General features: G+C 38.6%; 1 protein-coding gene across 3 annotated transcripts; it reads left to right on the top strand.

Annotated features, from left to right (window-relative positions):
• Nucleotides 1-336: 336 nt before the first annotated feature.
• Nucleotides 337-18774, top strand: LOC115234876 (LHFPL tetraspan subfamily member 6 protein-like). 3 transcript variants are annotated; one of them, XR_003883960.1, is made up of 6 exons: nucleotides 337-1820; nucleotides 5495-5613; nucleotides 10061-10236; nucleotides 11061-11159; nucleotides 12945-13194; nucleotides 14102-18774. XR_003883960.1 is itself a non-coding variant. In XM_029806236.1 (5 exons), the coding sequence occupies exons 1-5, from the start codon at nucleotides 1731-1733 to the stop codon at nucleotides 13076-13078; spliced, it is 615 nt and encodes a 204-aa protein (XP_029662096.1). In that variant the 5' UTR covers nucleotides 337-1730; the 3' UTR covers nucleotides 13079-18774. The 3 variants fall into 3 exon arrangements, 2 of the variants coding, with proteins under 2 accessions (XP_029662096.1, XP_029662095.1); XM_029806236.1 differs by having other exon boundaries at nucleotides 11064-11159; nucleotides 12945-18774; XM_029806235.1 differs by having other exon boundaries at nucleotides 12945-18774.
• The last annotated feature ends 2476 nt before the right edge of the window (nucleotides 18775-21250 follow it).

The raw sequence follows: 21250 nt of genomic DNA, 5'->3' as shown, positions 1-21250 counted from the left end.
TACTTCTGTGCGGTTCACCGCGTCGCGTATTCATCGCGCCGGAAACTTCGAGACAAGGACGAGAGAGATTATTTGATCTCCATTAACAAACGGGTACGCCGACAATGTGATTCGTACACGTGTTACATTGCGCACGCACACGCCCGTGCGGTACACACGCGTGTATGTACGCCGTCACCCGTGTGCCCGCCAGATGTCCAGAGAGGCGGGATGCTGCGTCGCGGCGCTCTTCGTTCTCCCACGCAGTGCGGTCGGAGCGCGGGTGGGCAGGAGAGAGAGAGAGAGAGAGAAGAAGGAGGAACGCGCTGAATGTGGAGAACGGAACCGTTCAGTCGCAGCCACGAAGCAGCGCCGTGCGCGACGACGACGACGAGAACGACGGCGACGTCGGACATTCGCGCACGTTACATTTCTTCTCGTCGTCGGTCGTCTCGTCTCCGTTCGTACGAAAGGATTATACGAGTCTGATTAATTAAATTTCTGACCGTCGCGAAATCTCATCCGTCGACCGAACGAGCCAACGCGCACCGCGTGTGATTTCTTCGACATCTCCCGCGTCGTGAGAGTGCGGTTTGTGCTCCGAAACGGATCGTCTCGTACGATACGACGCCGCGAATACTTATCGGGCACGCAGCGTGGGTGGTGAACCGCGATGTGGTGGCCGAGTCTATAATTAACAGCGAAGAACGCGTCTGGCAGTGTAACGAGGTACCATCCCTGCAAGAAATTAAGCGACTCTCGATGAAAACATCTCACAATAAATCATCAACGAGACGCAGAGTGAAAAAGCGAAGGATGTGGCCGACGAATTACGGATTTATCGCCGGACGTGTTTCAACAAGCGTCGCGTTTCGATCGGTAAACTAGAGATCGATATGAAATAATAACGCAATCTCTTTGGAATATACATCGAGGGGAAAGATCATAAACGAAGCAGCGTTGGCAAGTTTTATTGAATAATGAACTTCTCGAATCTTGTTGGCAGTATTATATAGTGTCAAAACGGAGCAGATCGGTCGTGAAACTTCATATAGTGGGTGATTGTATGGAAGGATAACTTTCTTAGTAGTTTCCACGCACATAAATACGTAGTAACTTGAGAGATCGTGCCCTCGTTTCATCGTCGTTCAATATCAATTTCCGAAGTGCGAAGCGTATTACGGAACAAGAATCGAAATTAACTGCGTGACTCATTCGAGACGAAGTGATACTCTCGGTCACGTTTTACGAGCGGGATAATCTGGTAGAGGCCGAATTAACCACGGCGAGCCGAAGGTTTTCGCCAGCGGAAAACGACGACGCAGACCGGGGACGATGATTAAAGCATTCATGCTCGAAAAGAGAACCCTGGCATGATTTGATCCACGATTAAGAGATCGATCGACCCTGATCGAACGGTCGTTCTCCCTCCCCTCCTCTTGCGAGCATCAAGCGAGCCGCGACGTGACCATCAATACCCTAATAAATGTCACTTGCACGATCGATTGGTGCCTTTTGCCAGCCATGACATAAAGAGGGGACGATTTAAAAGCGACAGAGACGACGGGTCAACGTTGTCGAAAACGGCTGTCGACATCGGATCGCGATCGGATGGAAGGGCCCTCTTCGTACGGACGAAATACGTAATCGAGATCCCCGACGCCACTTTCGGAGACCTTGATAATTATTCACGAATGGAGGATGAACAGCGGTGTGTGAGGGAGAGAGGCGGACGCTTTTAAACCGATGAGATGACAGTGCTGTGCGTGCTGTGGGCTACTCTGTCCACTATAGCCTCGATTCTGGCGTGCTCCGGTTTTTACTTGCCTTACTGGATTCAGGTAAGCGATACTTTTCCTCTTAATCGTGATATATGACACTCTACGAAAAACCGAATTATATTCCTAAAATATTCTTTAACTTTCTAGCGCCATTAAAGTTTTTTAAGAATTGCAGTAGAGCTAGATAATCTTCTCAAAGAAATTTAAGAAAGTTTCAAAGCAGCCGTAGATAATTAATAAAATTCAAAATTTTCCCTGCTTTTCTTCGCATTTTCTTTCTCCTGTCGTTAAATATTAAACTAGCATTATAAATATATATTCCCCTTATAATTAAATCAATATCTCTATTGCATCGTGCGGCGCTCCGATGTTTAATGGTCATTAATGTGCGATATTAATGGAGTGATAAAGCAGCCGAGTCGATAAATATGAGAATGATATACTATCGAATCAAATAACACGCGATAGAATATAACATTATTATTGGTCATAACCGAGTTAGTTTACCCCCGTGACGTTATGCATGCTGACGATTCGCTGCGTTCAATTTCCACATGACTAGCGAACAGCTACAAAACAACCGACAACTTTTAGCCGATAACTGGCAACTTCTAAAATTATACTTATCGAGTGCGTGGGGGAGCTTCGCTTCCTCGTTCCATGGTCGTGCAAACTATACGACGTCGTTCTCGCGTTCGTGCAACTTTGCCGAAGGATCATTCCGGATTTTCTACGATCATAGTTCGCGCATTTTCAGGACTTTTATTCGTGTAACATATACGTACACGATCAGCGACTTATGCGAAGACACGAAGAGAGCAGTTTTTCCTCCCCGGGGAGTCGTCGGAGGGTTTTGTATCGACGATTTTGATGACTACGACAATTTCTTCGGCACGATCGTAAAGCAATTTCACAGACATCGCGATAAAACCGGTGAAATTTGCGTGCTCGTCTAGTAAAACATCAGTATCGAGATTCTCGTGAGCTTACGACGCTCCGAGAACGTTTCACGATTGCAATAACGTTAAGTTTATTGAATAACGAACGATTCTATCTCGATGTAAAAGTCCTAGTTTATAAGAAGATAGAGTTTGTATATTTTTTTTTTTTTATGTTATTTCGGTTTGCGCTTTGTACATCGGAGTATTCAATCGACGGTCCATTTATCACCCTCGGAGTATTCGCCGGGAAATCGAATGGCTAAAACTCGTAAACTCGAATTTCAAGACTTGCCGAGGTCGAGTTTCGTGCGGAATGTTGAGAGCGACGCGCAGCGGCTGCTACATCCCACAATATCCATTAATTCTTGATTCCTGCCGCGTAGTTAAGTGTAATCCGATTATACGTGTATCGATGTATTTCACTAAATTAGTTAAAAGCCGGAGATAGAGCGTGTACCTCCGTTAGAATATTAATTAACGGATTTTTGCTTTAAAGCGCCGTTGCACCTGAACTCTAATGTTAAGATTGCAATGTTATTCGAGAGGATACAACATTACCTCGCACATAGTATTTACTTTTCATTTTCACATTGTTTCGTTCGTGTGCGCGAGATGTAAAGTGAGATACCAGCATCTACAAAGAAGCGAGACACGGGAAAACGTAGTGAGAAAAGAACAACTAAGGGGGGAGGGGCAAGGGGGGAATAAGAAAAGCAGAGAAGCTAGAGAAATAAGAGGAGAGCGGCAAAGAAAACGTGAGAAATCGAACAAGCTCGAGTCGTCTGACAAGATGGATCGTGGAACGGCGATAGTAATCGGATTTTTCGTTCTAAACGGCAAACGAAACAACGAAACTGAAACATTAATTCTACAATACAGGCGTCTTAATACTGATTTTTGTAACTTATCCGAAAAAAACTGAAAAACAAAAAAAAAAAGAATTGACTAAAGATACGCAAAAAATATTGTATCTCTCAGCGCTAAGAAATACGATAAATGAATTCAAATCTATTTATACATTCTTTATTAATGTAGAGTCAAACCGTGCAATGTTAATAAAGCACGAAACTAAAATTAAAAAATATACTTTTATACAAAATATCGTTGTGACAATTATAATTACGTATCGATAATACCGTTTATTTCGTAGTATATTGTAATTCGGATAATTGAATGATTTCGCGATGTAACCATGTAACAAGCATTGTCAACAAGTGTAACAACCTTCTGGCCGTGATGCGAGGCAAAATTTCGGTCCTTGAAATTTACCGAGACGTTCGTTACGCGTACAAGATTCTTGAACGAGACAAGAACGCTTCGGGCACCGGCAACTTGGTCGAGAGAGAAGTTGATGGGACGAATACCGTTGGATAGGGTAACTTTGTACTTTGCGCGACTACTTGCCTTTACTTGGGTCGTGGTCTGGTCGATGTTGTGTTGCAGATATAAAATACAAACAAAGTCTCATTCTCAAATGGAATGAAGGACCAAATTGTTCTCCGCATCGCATGATAAACGAAACGCTCTTGAAAAATAAAGTTCTATCTATCAATTATATGATTACGGATCTGCGATTCTCTTCATTCGATAAATCTATTTCGCCTCTCCTAGGCAACTATTAATTTGTAAAATTTTTTTGCAAACTTTTTTATGAAATGTAGATTTGCGAATAATGACAAAATTAATATACAAAAAATTTTCTCCTTTTTAAAATCTTTTTATATTTATTGATTGTGAATATTCTATTTCTTTCTAAATTTGTTTATATTACTTAAAATTGATAATGTAATAGTTTGCATTATAAAGAGAGAGACACTGAAAAAATTTAGACTTATAAGAGGAGCTTGCAAAAAAGAAAAATTTTTCATGTATTTTATATCAACATTCAATAAAATAAAAATTTTTAATATGTTAACTATTTGTATATGATCATTTTCAGGATTTTTTGTTTCAGAATAGTGATTTATTTACTTAATCTCCATTATTACGTCGCAAAATCGAATTTAATACAAAAAGAATAATAAAAAAATTACTGATATGTCTCTTTTGTAATATTAGTATTAAATATAGCTTTTCAATATTTTACATTTATTAATGGATATGAAATATTGAAAAAAGAGCTTGTTTGCAAAATCGTACAATTTTACCTGGGCACTTTTATTACGGTTTGTTAATGAAAATAAATGCAAAAAGAACGAGCTCTCTGAAAGAAAACGGCATTTGGTAAACGACAAGCAAGCTTATTACGACCTTCTTCCGCTTCCTTGTCCTTTTCCGACAGACGGTTATATTTTTTCCGTATTAAGAGAAGCAATCAAAAGCATTCAAACAAGGCGGCGAGACATTTCCCGTTTCTTTGGCGCCGTTTGCAAAATTTGTTAGAAAGGGGAGAAAATTTTTCTCAATACACTGTAATAGGGCTTCGCGAATAAAATATGTATATAGAACACCTAAGTGTCTTACTCCAGATGTTATTATACTTTCAATCGACGCATTAATTTCCGTGTCAGCGTTTAAATAATGTTGACACAACATCTATCTTATATTTATTCAAACTTTTCATTTTTTGCTATTATTTTCTATTTCATAAATGCGCGATTCAAAATGTTACGTTAAAAGGAAATGTAAAATAAAGCTGCAAAGTTTCTTGTAATATTTATGAATGCTACTCAATTTTTTTATTAACATTTATGTTTAGCCAACTCCTTCAACTTTACAGAATCTTATTATAAAATTTGACGCTATAATGCAATAGCGTAATCGTTACAGTTTCTGCGGCCTTGTGTATTTCAGGGACGACTTCTGGGAAAGGCGGACGCGTACTTCAGTTCCTTCCGGCGTTGCAATTACCCGCGAATTAGGGCCCCCAACGCCACGCCCGAGATAGTTTACGAGTGCGCGAGGTACTCCAGGTACGTATTTTCGCATTAATATATTCCCATATCAAAGCACAGTCGGTGTTATAGGCAGCCTTCTCTACGCCCGCGATTCCAAAGGTACGAGAAGAGCAAAGCTCGACCGCTAAATATCTCTTAGATTACGAGATTTAAAAGAACGATGGCCGCAAATTTCCTCGATCATTCTTTCAAATTATCAGATTGAATACAATCTTAATTATCTCATGAAACTGTAATTTAAGGAAACGTACTTTTCATAATCACACTCACACAGCGCGTAAAATGCATAAATTTTTATGTATGTAATTAAAGTTATATCAAGTTGTATAAACGATACGAAATAAAGTTTAGAAACTATAAAAAATTAAAGATGTAAAAGAAATAAATGAAGCACATTTCAGAATAATATTAAATATGATAAGGCATATACTTGTAAGACGTATATATTTTTAGATTAATAAATAATTAGTATAATATAATACAACCGAGAGAGATATAAACGAGAATTAAGAGTTTGTCAGAAATGAGCATTTATCGCGAATTATATGTGGCATCTTAATTATACAAATTGTTCTATCCACGATAAAAACAGGAATTTCACACGTATTCGCGTTTCAGGTGCAGGGATGAATTTAAAATTCGATAACGGATTAATTTGAGTTCGAGAAGTGAATCCGAATAATTTAAACCGAGCTCAAGTTGCTTGTATAATTCGTGTCACGCGACCAGAATAATTTCACGCTAATACTAGTGCAGGCCGAGAAAACGGGGCGTAAGAATTTTCTTCCCGAGCGATCGTAAAAATCGCAATTTGCCCGCGGCATGAAAACTATACAAAGCACCGTTATTAACGAAGGAAATTATAAAAAGCGGAAAGTAGAGAAACGGCGCGACGCTTTCCTTTTTTGCGTATGAAACGAGAAATTATATGAAATATCATAAGTTCAGTCAATATATCATGATTCTTTGATCATTTTACTCGAATAAAAGAGACTCTCTCGGTTATTAATACAGGGATTAATTCGGGATCCGTTTATTTTAACTTTTGAATGCATACGAATAATTGAATTAAATGTCAGCCATTTGATCATCTCTATGTATATTTTCAACAGTTATATCTCTTTCCTCTAAAAGGAATAATAAACTATGATAACTCTAAATTATATTATTTAATGAAAAATTTATGCAGGTTACATGTAACCTGCATTAAGCACGCGTTAAAATAAATTTCCCTAATATTAATAGTAATTACAATAGAGTATTAATATTAATATAGTAAATTAATCGGAGGGTATATAGATTTGTTTGCGCTCCATTTCTGTTATATGGCACTGATAATGATAATAATGGGAATAACAATTATCTCGTAATAACAGTGTGTAAGCACGCGAGATTAATAGAATTGGATTGCGCTTTGGGAATTCGATGTATTAAGGTATCCATGAGTCATGTGTTTTTCGAGTACCGTTCTATCCGATCGCGGCAGCTAAACGATGCATACCAAATCCCCATATTCGCATCGTAGGATCAGCGAAAGCGTTAAAAACAAGAATTGGACTATTCGGCGCATTCGTATTATCGCCCGTTATCGATTACCGCCCGTTTGCCGGAGAGGATTTCGATAGACGCGGTCGAAAATACGGGCTATATTTTACGCGGTAAAAGTGACGTAACGACCCGTGGTAAATTATAAAAGTTTTATCTTTTTTTTCTTTTTTCACGGCATGTGCATTTGGTTGACGAGATCACACGCGATTTGCACAACGCGCGTCACACGTGATCGCGAGAATAATTTATGTCGAGTTTGATCTTAATTAAATCGTTAATATACTTTACAATTAATCATTTTTTTGCGAACACTTGCGAGAATTAAAACTTTCACGTTAGATGAATTGTAACAGGCAATATGTGATGGTCGGTTCAGCGATATATATTGATGACGTCGGTAGCGGAGAATTGTATGGAAATTGTTCCGACAACCTACTTCATGACAGCACGTGTACAATGATGGAAAGCATAGAAAATAAAGTTAACGCGTGGCACTACTATTGCGTATTTTTTAAAGCGCTCGTCAATGGACACGGAAACTTTATTTTTTTGTTTTTAATATACGCTTTGTTTTTAAATTATTTTTAAAGAGAACGTGATAAAAATTTTGACGTTAATACATAATAACAAAAATCTTTAAAAAAATTATAAAATAAGCTAAGAGAATTAAGATTATGACATATGTATATTGCTTTGTTTATGGATATTTCCACATCCATTCCACAAAGGTATCGTTATAAAACATATTTCGTCGAGGATACTGCACGGGGAGGCAAGCGCTAACAATGAGTCACCCGCAAATTTAATTCCGGATATACTCTTTTGCACACGAGATCTCGCTAGCGCGCTACGCGGAAAAACGATAAAAAAGTATATTTCGCGTATGCGATCTCTGATTTAATTTTCGCAAATTCGTATGTAGGTCGGCTTCGTCGGTGTCAGTACCATCTGACGAAGCTCTCCTCATCCTTCTTTCTTTTTCATCGCGATGACGATGTACTCGAGCAAACTTTTACTTATTCCGTCAGATTTGATCCGATGGAGAGTCAATTGAATATAGCGAGATGACGTGTGCTCCAGCGTAATCTCATGTTCGATTTTCCGGCAAAATGCCGGTAAGCTTTCGACAATGTCTGTTCTTAATTTTAATAATAGATTCATTGAAGAATTTGGTATCGTTTCGTCTTTTTTGACATGGAAAAATGTATCTTGTATGTCAACTTATGTGCGTTGGCAGTATCGCAATCTGGACACAAGATTATATTTGTCGCACTATCTAATATTCAGCAATGAATCGAGTACAACAAGCGATTTCTCGATTGTCTAAGCGCGTGTGATAATATAATTGTACGCAGGCAAAATTCGCTTCTATGTGTAATTCTCCTCTTCTCATCCCAATGTAATTGGTATAAGCACGGTACGTGCTAATAGCAAGCTTACTCTCTACAAATCGAGATTGATTCGTTAACTCCATCTGTTTCTACGATAGACCTGTTATCTCTCGACGTGGAATTAACTCGAAAATTCATGCAATCGTTTCATTACAGAAATCTTACAGAACAAATTTTACAAAGAATTTCAAACAAGTTGTAAAAAGATAACACTCATATTATTATATTACATTCATTAGATACTATTTGTTATTCTAATATTTAACAAGATTGAAATATATATTTGGGACAATTTTATTCAAAGTTATACAAAGCATAAAAATTAAATTAGCTCATTAGAATCATGTAATATAATTCACAGGAAATAATCTCAAAAATCTCTGTGAGAGTAACGGAAAATATTTATAACTATGTAGCGTCGGTTACGATTAATATCTCATTTTTTCCAAACAAAAGCGAACGATACAATATTTTACGTCAGAACGCGCGCCGCAAAAAAAATATTACATTTGGTCAGTTTAACGGGTCAAAACTTCGGGAAGCTAAAAACAGATAATACGATATTTTACGTCACAATATCTCCCGCAAAAAATATTTGCGTAAAACGAAAAATATTCTGCACAGTTATGTGCATTTTCTCGACTTCGATAATCTCATTAATTCTTTATTTGGAATATTCAATTTACATTTTTCAGATTACTATAATAGTAATATAAAATTTATTTTTGCATCCTATATAATTGTTTATGTGGCACAAATTATTTATTATATTTTACATTAATGAATCTCGTTGTAGCGGAATATTTTCTACATTTAAGAAATTCGAGTCGAATCTCTGACAGAAAAATTTAAATTGACAAATTGCTTTAACGTGCCAATTCATGGAATAATGCGATTAAATTACTAATTATCCCATTTATTCAAAATTCTACAAAGCAATAATATAATTTATAGCTAAACTCTGTTTAATTTCGCCTTATGACAATTTTAACTCATTACATACATACATCGAAATACAATATAATTTCACGTTTGATGAGTTAGTTCTCGTAATATTATTACATCGGATGTAATTAGAATAAAATATATTTGCTTTTTCGTTTTGCTTAAACGCTAGCTCCGATAAATCCGCGCTAATTTCGTCATATAAGCCGCATCCCTTGTTATATTAATTAATGTAGAACAACTACAAATACGTAAATAATATAACGAATAAAGCTTATTTCAGTTTGCGATAAATACGTCGATTAGAGCTTTATTCGAATTGTTCCATTACATTAATAAAACATTATTTTCGCGCAAATTGCTTATCCGATTTAACGTTTTCTTTTTCTTTTTAAATGTACTTCAATGTTACGCGGGGAAATATCTTAGGTCCAAAAAAATATTTACGAATTTTACGTTTTAAAGCATTTTCTCTGTCAAACAAATTAAAATAGTTTTCAATATATAAAATGTGAATATTTAACATACGGCTACTGATTTCAAGAATTTATTATCATGAGTGTGATGTTACATTACAGCTTTTGGGATATACCGAGTGCCTGGTGGCAGGCGAGTACAGTCACGATGGGAATTGGCGTCGCGATTGCAGTAATCGGCGCCTTGACGCTTCTGGCAGCGGCGTCATCATTCCTCCCACACATTCTAAAAACGCCGAAACACACGAGAATACTTGGTTCCTTGCAACTGCTCGCTGGTGAGTGTCATATGCGCGCATTTTTTATATTTTGTAATTAGATCCAATAATTTAATACGAAATTAATATCATTTATTACGCGTCAACATGCCATTATCAACGTTACATCAATGTGCCGTGAATATTATGTGAAAAAGAAAAATACATATCACACATACATTGAACTGTAATTAAAAATTTGTAATTTAAGCTCTTTCTATATTTCAAGCACAAAAAAAATGATACACCTTTAAAAATAACCAGACAGTCTGTCTGGTCACATCAAATTGATGCGAGGTGAACGTAATGGACCGACGAGAAATTCATCTCGCGACGAAATAATGAACTGTCCTCGAATAAAATAGATATCATGGTAACGTCATCCTTCTTCCAGCGCATTGACGTATTCCATTTACGCGCTTCAAGTTAGTTCGTTGTTCTCGATTTGCTTCTATTCGCGTTCGAGGGTCGCTTTCGAAAAATGACAGAATCGCCCGCAGGCTCTGTACGACGTGATCGATGCGGGATGACGTTGGGGATCTCGTAATACTGATTTCTCGGGAGAAAAACGCGCGCGTCACATCATGTTGGATTCGCAAAATTCACTACTATTTCTTCCTTCTAAAAGTTTTTCTATTTTGTAAATAAATGCGACACGCAATTCTGCAACATGTATTTTTCATTTTTATATAATTAATATATAAGACCATCGAGAAAATTGCAAAGAGTAGCTAACGGAAAAAATGGATAAATAGAATCTATTAATACGCTTCTTGATTAAGGCATATTAAATTCTCGGTAGCATAATTTATAATTCATTGACTATTTTTATTTGTTTGTTACAGCAGCGATGATATGCGGCGGTCTGTTCATGTATCCGATCGGCTGGGATAATCGGGAAGTACGCGAATCCTGTGGGAAAGGGGCCAATGTTTACAATCTCGGTGAGTACTCTCCGTTCGTATTCGGTATTCGTATTCGGTGTAGCGATACGAATGATACGGCGAGCAACGGAGAATGGCAGCCCGGAACTTAATTCCGGCGGAATGCGGCGCGAGTTATCGATCTAATTCGATAACTAATTAACGCTCGACGAACTCGTGAGCGCGCGGGCGGAAGGGGAGGGAGTTGCGCTTTAGTTCCTCGTTTCCTAGTTTAACGACGTCTTCAACGAGAAATTGCCGTTCCGATGTGGCGCAGCAGAAATCCGCGGACGTGTGTCTGTACGTGATTACTCTTAAGACGTTACACTACGACAACGACGACGACAACGACGACGGACTAGCATCGGCGGTGGAAGTTTCCGCATTTTCGCAGGCGAATTCCCGGAGCATTTTACGGAGCACTCAACGACCTACAGCCATTCCGAGACTTTACGTAAACCGGTCGAGACTTATGGCTCTTGTAACTTTGCGGGGCGCGCAATCCACGTCACGCCGCCGATCTCGAACGCAATTCCTCTGATTTTCTCGTAATTTTCCAGCGTGCCCGTAACGATCTGATTCGACATCGGCGATCCGGTGGTGATTTGCCTTTCAATACCCGGGGGATTGTTATTGATTTGCTGCGAATTTGCTGCCGTGACTGCGGATGCGTACATTGTTGTATTCCGCAGGATCATCTCTGATACTAAATTTGCATTCGATAGATTTGCCACGCGATATAAATAGGGGAAAATATTTATCTATATATTCGGCTGCCTTGTATTCTCGTATTAAAAATTTTTTTATTTTTTTCGTGTAAAACTCTATCGACGCTCCGATATTTTATAAATAGAATTGCAGAAAGATGATAATATATCCGGAAAAAAAAAACTATCGATGGAAAATTTTAATTCTGAAAAAAACTCCGGGACATTTTACGTGAGCGCGGTGGTTCATTTTTTTATATTGACAAGATTTTGTAGAGTTATCTGGCCGAGAGAATACATATAATCCATACGCTCTGTGTATTCGATGCACAGGTGACAAGCGTTCCCAGGTGAATACTATGGAAATAGACCGGTTGGGTCAAACCGACATCAAACCAAACGTCAAAGCGATGACGGGATCGTATATATTTCGATAGCACGATTCCCTCTGTTAAATGATATCTCTTGTGGATTATAAATTGAACTTATTTGTAAACTTTAATAGAAATACGAAGGTAATTTTGTACTTCAAATTGTTTAAAGCCAACCGATTCGATCGCTGTAGCGAGTATTGTACATTCCACCAATCACCACATTCGCAATTAACATTTCTATTATTTTAGTGCTGAATTGGAAATGTAGATATGTTCAATTTGCGTTAACGCTGATATCATTATTTTATGTTCAAATCAAATCATCTCTCTTTGCTTATCGCTATCGCAAAAACATTTATTTAGAAAGTAAAACAAAATATTATTTTAAAAAACTGACAATTAAAAAATATCGTAGCAATGTCTCCTTTCTATTCAACTTATTATTAATCACTCAAAAAAAAATAATTTTTTTTCTAATTGCAATTTGTCGAAAAATAATTTCTTCTTTTCGAGGCAACGTATCTCGTGGAATAAATCCGTTCATGTCGGTTTATTAATCTACTCCGTGAGCCACTGATCAAATCATTACGGCGACAATCGGATTCAACCTCTCGGCTCTCGGCACGACGATTAGGCTGCCGAGCTATTCGCCGGGAAATTCCCGGGGGTGTCGACACCGCAGAATACTCGCCGAGTCGATGACAGACGGATGCCATCTGTTTCAGGGAAGTGCTCGCTGTCCTGGTCGAACCACTTGCTGATCGGCTCAATCGCGTTGCTGATGCTGTGCTTCGGCCTGAGCTTCTGCGCGGCGCAACACAAGCCCACGAATTCGCACACGGATCCCCTGCGCATTTGACAATCGAGATACTCGCAGTCGATTCACGCCTACGCTTCGCCGAAGACGACCACCACGCTCTCCATCGTCACGGTCTGTTGATCTCGTCGCGCGCCTGTTGCGTGCATGCGCCGTGCGTAAGTATGCGAACGTCGTCGCCGCCGGCACCACCACCATCGCCTGTCGTCCACCCACGTCGCGGTGCGAAACAAGATATACATATGTTATCGCGCACATATAAACACATCGCAACATTTGCGCGGGATCTGTCACGCGCGCGCGCGGAATATTTTCGCGTGTGTCGCGGCGTACTAGCGTGACGACTGCGAGTTGCGCGGACTCGCATCTCATACATATTTTACGTATATGTTTTTTTCGATTCGGGGCGGGAATGCAAATTTTTGCGCCATTTCACGTCGGTTTAATGCATGGTTTAACGCAAACGCGCCACCTGCGTGACTAACCCCTTCCCATTGACACATCTCACGCTACGATCGGCGTGACGTGAACGCTATAAATGAGCGTCGCGCTCATAACATAGTTTATCGATAAATGAAACGATTGACTATTGAACGATTAAGTGGGTAGGTACGAGTTGACAATTTGAAAAAATTAATTTTCCTCTGCGTACTTTGAATGTGATGTCACATTCACATGTCGAACACGAAAGAAGTATACGATCCACATTTAAACTTGGTAAATAACTTTACAAGCGTATTTCCCGAAAGCAAAAATGTTCCTATTAAATAGTGAAGAAATTTTCCCTTGCAAAAATATAGGAGGCTGTATAAAAAAATTGTTGCTATCTCGGTAATCTTCTTTTTTTTTTAATACGACTAGATATTTTTCCGCGAAAAAAATCTCAGGATTGCATCGAAAATCCATCCGGATCTCGGAAGATTGATTAAACTTTTGACAGGTTAACGCATATCTACCCTCTCGAGGCAAATCCTGCGCCTCTGTATATAGTATACGCGACCTGTATATGTACGTATGTATATACCGCGCTTAAAGTGAATCTTATAGTCTTGTTTCACGGCACAGAGTGTTCGAGAACTGCTATGGTATTTCCAATTTGATGCCATAGTAAGCCCCGAGTAGAAGCGACGAAGCAATTGGCAATTCGCCTTTCAGCACTTCCAATTCGCTCGCTGGGCATATACACGGTGGCGCAAAAGGATTCGGACCGAGAGAAATACGAACACACACATACATCTCTTTCGCGCCAAGACTTTGCATTCAGATGCGTCGTAACGATCGCGGTATCCAGGTGGACTGCAGCACACTCCTTTCGAAGACCGGGAAATCGCTATGTGTATCCCACGGTCCCGAAGAAGCCCTTCGGATATATCGATCGCACAGACGTGGAGAACGTTTCGACTCTCCAGAGATTTGCACGTTTCTCTTATTTATCCTCGTCTCGGATTCTTTTCTCAAGATGCTATTTCTTTCGTGAAAATAATGATATTGGTTTAACGATGACTGTCAGTGTGTGTTTATCTTAGAATTTATCCAAATAAGATCCCAGATTTCTTCGGATAATATGTGTCATATTTACTTTTCGCGCAAAATATCTTTTTACCTGACATTTTTGTAGGATAACAGAAAAGTGTTGCGTTTTATATATAGGCAATTCTCACATGGAGCCACTCTATCAAACAAGTAATTGTGTCCATATTGAATCGCGCACGCAAGAGAGAGGGAGAGAGAGAGAGAGAGAGAGAGAGAGAGAAAGTGTCGAGAAAATTGGGTTTAAGCCAGACGCGGAAAATTTAGCGACTAGCGAAATCCGCGTAATTAAAAGATAAAGGGATCAGGAAAGGTCGAAGTTCTGGGCTTCTATAGCTGCGGGTAGTAGTTTATTTGTATCGTGGCTTCTATCTAAACCATCCGCCGATCTTCTTGGCTTCATTCTATTTTCCACACAAAAGAAATCGGAAGATTGAATCGAATAGTTAAAAAAAGAAAAGTATTTTCTCGTTTTATGCTCGTGATCTGCCTCGTTCGGGCTTCTATCGATGGTTTAATTACGAATCGTGATATTTATAAATGATATGACCTTTGTAAGAGCAATACTTCACCAGAGCTTTATTTTACGTTGCTTTCGAAAATTCGGAAACAATCAGTGCTTCAGGAATTTTTGTCGAGGAAAAAATGGTTGCATGCAATTCGGTCACAGAATCTCGCTATACGCGATGTGCATTCACGAATATTGAATCACCCTGTACGACTCAGGTAAAAAATAGCCTGCGGTATTTGTACGCGTTGTGAAGAATGTAATATTCGGGATGCGTATATGTGACCAAGGTATATAGGTGTAGCCTCAGTGAAATTCACAATTGTGGACGCGGTTGAATTTCACGTGTTGACGGAATGGTGCGCACAAACGATGGGCGCGCGTTATTCGGTGAAGGCATCGCTATTGGCCGAACAAAAATCCAAGCTGAACAAACAGACCGGAGCACGCTCCCCTCGCACGGGATCTCTATGCATCGCTTACTTCTTGCATCGGGGATTAATCGCGGCTTTTTTTCTACCGCACGCGCGCGCGCACACACACACGCGTGCGCGCGTATTGTTGCGCACGAAATAACGTACTCGTCGTGGTTACGCGTCTGATAAAAATTGTTTCGCCGTGAATAAAAGAATCCGCGGTGATATGGTTACTGATTCTGATACGCACTCTCTTTCGTTCTCTCTCTCGCTCTCTCTCTCTTTTTCCATTGATACACACCCGAAATATGCGAACCATGGAGATCGTCGCAAATTCGGAAAATATCTCGGTTATTCGTTATTGACGCAAAACGAAGTCATGTTCTATGCGTTGACGTGGCTTTCCCGAGGACACCCTAGAACGCAACTGGCAAAGGTGTTGTAAAACTGCTGAAAGCTTTTTGGATTACACGCTACGCGGGTTCAATCTGGATAGAGTATTTATCAATGCATAACGTTACCAAAATGCGTAAATAAACGAATCACGGCTCGAGAATACCGCTCTTAAAGAAAATGAAAAGTTCGAATTTAAATATTATATCGAATAAAATCGACAACAGCATATATATATATAGCTGAGAATCGCGATGTTATTAGTCCATTTGAATATTTTTTTCTCACATCTGTCAGCGCGCGTCATATCCTTATTTTCCAACAAGACTTTTAGTGACTTTCGCATCTCAAGACTCTAACTCGATTCGTTCGTTAAGTCGTGATTCGCTGACACTATCAAGAGGTGGAACTACTGCATCGTGTTTTTCTCGCGAGCTATAACTTTAGGCTCCGTCGACGTACCGTCCCCCGAGCAAAACTTAGGAAAAAAAGAAAGAGAAAGAGAGAAAAAAAATGGGAAGGAAACGAGCTGCTGGTTCGGGATCTATCGATCGACGAGTCGGTTTGTTCGCTCGTAGAGCGGATGTACCCGTCTCCCTTGAGAAACTTTCGCGGTAAAACCTCTCCCGTTCGCATGCGCATTCCCCAGCATCCCGTCCCTCATTCATCCCGTTCCTCTTTCTCTCCTTTCCTTTTTTTTTCTCTCGCCCTCCGCTCTCCTCCACTACTCTCGTATCACGCCGGTCCCTTTCCCTCTTCCATTTTTCGCTACGCGCTTCCACACGCCGCTGCCCGATTCCACTTTGCCTCTTATCGACTTCCGCCTTCCTTCCTAACCTAAGGACTCACCCGGCCATTTCTCTCTGCGACCACTGCCGGCCGGTGAGGAAGGTGGGGAAAAGAGATAGCCGGAAAAGCGAGTTCGTTCTCGTGACTAATTGAGCTATCGGTTTATCTGCGAGAGAAAGAAAGAGAGGAGATGGAGAGAGATACGACGGGAGGGCTCGTGGGGGAAGGAACGATTCAGGGGTAGAACGAGAAATGTTTCAGCAAGCCAACCCATCGTTTCCTTTACTCCGTCTTTCTTGTGTTTTCGCTCGCTCGACTCACGAGCACTTATCGCGTGACCGGGCAGAGCAAGTGGCGGCCATTTCACTGTCTCCATAAACGTACCGTTTTGTAACCGGTTACCTTGCCTAGTTGTCCTTAGAGAGGCCATAAGGGTCGCGAGCGAATTCCGTGTGTCGGTTTATTCTCTCACCGCTTCTCCGTTTAATCTTAATTTCGCTGAAGCCGTTTCGGCTTACCTACCGTAATTCGGTCTCTCGGCAACGAAAAGTGAGAACAACGATAGACTATATCTTACTTAAAAACGTCTACGAGAATTTCCTGTCCAATATACATTTATATTCATTTCTGCAATGGCAAAAATATGAACAATAACCAGATCTAAGTATTATTGTATTAGTATTATTGCACTCGCACTTCGCGGGTGGTAATGACAGATAAATGTGAAAATAGTTAACGCGATTACACGCTCTTCAACATTATATCGAGAAATGTCAATTTCAATAGCGAAGAAGAAACTTCTTCTAACTTAAACAATTTCGATACCTCCATTGTTCGCGAAGTTTCCGTTATATGAGTCTCATAGCCGCGAGACAATTTACAGCGATTGATCGTGCAATCAAACAATCTCCCTTTTGTCTGATATTTATTAAATATTTCTAAAGTCTGCTTATTGATTAGTTATTAATGCTAAATTGCTACCGCAATTATTAATCATTATTTATGTAATTTATAGCTTATTTATTTCAATGATTTGGTTCCGTTTTACTATTCTTGCAAATGTAATTTTTTTGGAGGATACGCGCGCGTGTTAATTTTATTCTGATTATAGCGTTTGCTCGAATTTTTTAAATTTTACTTGTATAAAATTAGAGATTTTATAGAGATTTTTTTTCTTCCAATACTTGATTAATTAATTGCTATTTAATTTCTATTCTTCAATTATGCTATTATTGATCCGACGGAATGATTACAAATTGAACTGTTTGGATGCAAGATCGCGCAAAAGAGCCATGTTAATTCATCTTTCGTATGGAGCGATGTGCCCTTTGATTAGCTTCTCCCTGTGATCGAACAGCGTAAAGCTTTCTCGCTAATTTGACACTTTCGATGCGCGATCCAATAATGAAGGATATTGGTTGACGGTGTCCCCCGAGTGTCTGAGGGATGGCTGAGTGATTGTGATTAATCTTGTCAAATTGCTGGCAGCTTCATAAGACGATTATCATTGTTGGTAATAAGGATTCGATTGATCGATCGGTTATTATCCACCACATCCTTAATTGTTTGTTCATTCTTCTCATAGCATGAAGGAAGGCAGTTGTCTCAGTTATATTACGGTTACATAATTTTTTAACTCTCGATAGATTGAAAGTATGAAAAAATACGAGATATTGAATGTTAAAAAGGGACTTTTATATAAAAGATTTCTTAAAAAGTTAGGTTTATCTATTCCTCTTTTTGTTAAATTTGCCAAGCCATGATCGATATATCCGAGCGACGCGCGTATATGAAATCGACAGACAAATTATGACATCCGTAATCTATCGTGCTTCCCACATGTCGTTATATGTACATTTTTCATCTTCGATCATACTATCAGAATCAGTGTACCGAATATTAATTATATAAACGTATTGTCATCTAGTGCGACTTCATATTGGAAGAATTAAGGACCATACTAATTCGGATCGGTACATTGTAAAAGTGCGCGTGTAAATATGAATTCTTGATGAGAAAAAGAGAGACCATTGCTGTTATATCCATCGGTTTGTAAAAAAAAAAAAAAAAGATGGTGCGTTAGAGAGTAATCATCAAAGTAAGCATCATAGTTTTATCAAACTATTTTACGACATTCGCGGAGAAGCACGTTGCACAAAATAGTATTCATTAGATAAATCTCTAGAGAAGAGTTTTATAATTAAAAGTTAAATATATATAGATAGGAAATAAATTTTTCATTAAAACGATAAACGTCATGTTGATTTTAAGCTCTTTAGTTTATAATAAATATTAATTTTTTTCTCTTATCTAAATTTTCGTTGTTTTGTATAACGTGTTTCACATCGTGGAATTCTGTCGTATCGTATCGTTACAATCAATACATTTCAGCCTCAGAGGTAATCATTTCCTTAATGTGTATTAAACGCGCATGTGATTAGATGCTGGAACATAATAATAATATTTCGCTGATAGCAGTATTTTAAGCGGATATGCTGAAGAAGGGTTTTCGAACTAACTAAATATTTGCTTTTGATTCTAAAAATGTAAATTTTTTCTGATACGATGCTAATTAAGATTTAGCAAAAAGCCCACGAGACATTCAGAGTTGCCTCCAACTTTTTCTTAGCTTTTTCTTTTAGAACAAAAAGAATGGAAATTTATTCGTTGAAGTTTTAAGAATAGTTACACGAAGAGAAAAGGGAGACAAGTAACATGAAAAAAAAAATATTGAGATTTGTTGAACTTTAGTGTGCATCCGCAATGTTAATTTCGGCTAGTAAGATTTGTTATGTCATTTTTTATAATACGTAACATCTCGTAACATCAAACGCGTTTATGCAGTATTATATTATAATTTATTCGGGAAAGTACTATTAATCAGATTTCATCGGTTGCATTCGCAGAGAAGATCGAGCGCATATAAAATATTTGGAGCGTGATCCGCATATATGAAATGCAAAGGAGCGTGACGAGCGTGCGTTTAGTTAGAGCTCGTGTAAATAACAGCGCGCGCATATGCATTCAACGTGAAGGTAAATAAATGCTGTTCGATGTGCAATCCGACACACAATTAATTGGGATCATCTCTTTTTATTCTCACACATTACTGATTGCAAAAATCAGTGATATATGCTGTACGACGTGTTATTTACGATATAGGGCACATTATTATAGAACTGGTCCTTCCTTCGTAATGTCAACCGTGACTATTTCCTTGTAAACGACTAAAATATTATATATATAAATATTATATAAATAAATTACAGAAATAAAATTATGCAAATTCTTATATAGTGGGATAAAACGGAGCTATTCACCGCTATTTGATCGGAATGTATGATTACGTTCTCTGTTCTTTGTGCAATTTTCATGGTAGAGCGTCTCTTGTATGCATAGTTATACATATGCTATGCAGTTATGAAGTCACTATGGTTATCTTGCCCCTGTCAAGTTGCCCGGAACGGCTTAATGTAACGGCACGGCTTCTAGTTTGTAAGTTATAAATTCGTAATTCGATATGCAAAATACGTATACCATAACTGAGAATTCTCGTATGTAGAACGTGTATTGTTTATTTCCTCCGGAATAGATTTAAATCTGTAATTTTTGTACTTTGTAGAAAATAAAAAGCTATTTAAAGTTTGAGCGTGTAAAGTAAATTTTATTTGAATAACTAAATTAACTTATTTCGCTGGACGGAGATATAATCTCTATTCTCTATTCAGTTATCACGCAACTTTAATAAGACAGCTACGGTTTTAAAAAAATTTTCAGATATTCGAAATTATTCATTTTGTCTGTGTATCGTCTGAATTATATATGTGTGTATACACCTCCTTAAATTTTCAAATCTTGAATCGTACTCCCTGAACGATGTAAAGTGTTATATTCGTTTATTCGAAGATTTATTCCTACTTCGCGAGAAAGTGGAAGAGCACAGCTACGTGTGCTGATGTATGTATACAATATATACATTCGCCCGGCACGTCACGTACAACGTGAAAAGTGCCGCTTAACTCGCAAAGTGATTCGAGTGGATGGAGAGCTAGTTCGTAGCTTCTCTCGAAAAACGAAAGTCTCTGCCAATTCCTGTCCTCTCCTTTCACGTCGAGTGCTTCAGCTGTAATGACCTCTTGAAATCAAAAAACGAAATTTTAAAGCTCAAAATTAAGACCGATTTAATTCTAACATTGTCGATAATGTGGAAGACAAAAAGATTTAAGATCATTAAAATTGATTTTCTTTTCCATAAAAATTTAAGCGCACGATATCTTTCGCAACTTTGAATTTTACGAAAAATAGCTTCAATGGATTTTCGCGTGCAAAAATAAATAAAACGTGTTTACGAGAAAAAAAAAAAAAAAAAACGCGCGAGATTAAAAATTTGCGTAACTAATTGACCACGGGGTACCATTGCTATTCAGACCTCGTCGCCGCCTAATATTTACTCGCGTTCATTAAGGCAGCCAGTCTCAGGCGGTACAATTTGCCGAGCTCCTGCTCTCTGCGGTGTCGACGTATTTTTCACAATCCACAGCTATCTCCATCTTCTTGTGTCTCCCGCAAATGGTCCAT

This window comes from Formica exsecta, unplaced genomic scaffold (assembly GCF_003651465.1).
Source record: "Formica exsecta isolate Colony F162 unplaced genomic scaffold, ASM365146v1 scaffold21, whole genome shotgun sequence".
In the NCBI taxonomy this organism is placed as follows: domain Eukaryota; kingdom Metazoa; phylum Arthropoda; class Insecta; order Hymenoptera; family Formicidae; genus Formica; species Formica exsecta.
Note: the sequence above shows the minus strand (reverse complement) of the source record. Positions and strands in the feature narration are given on the sequence as shown.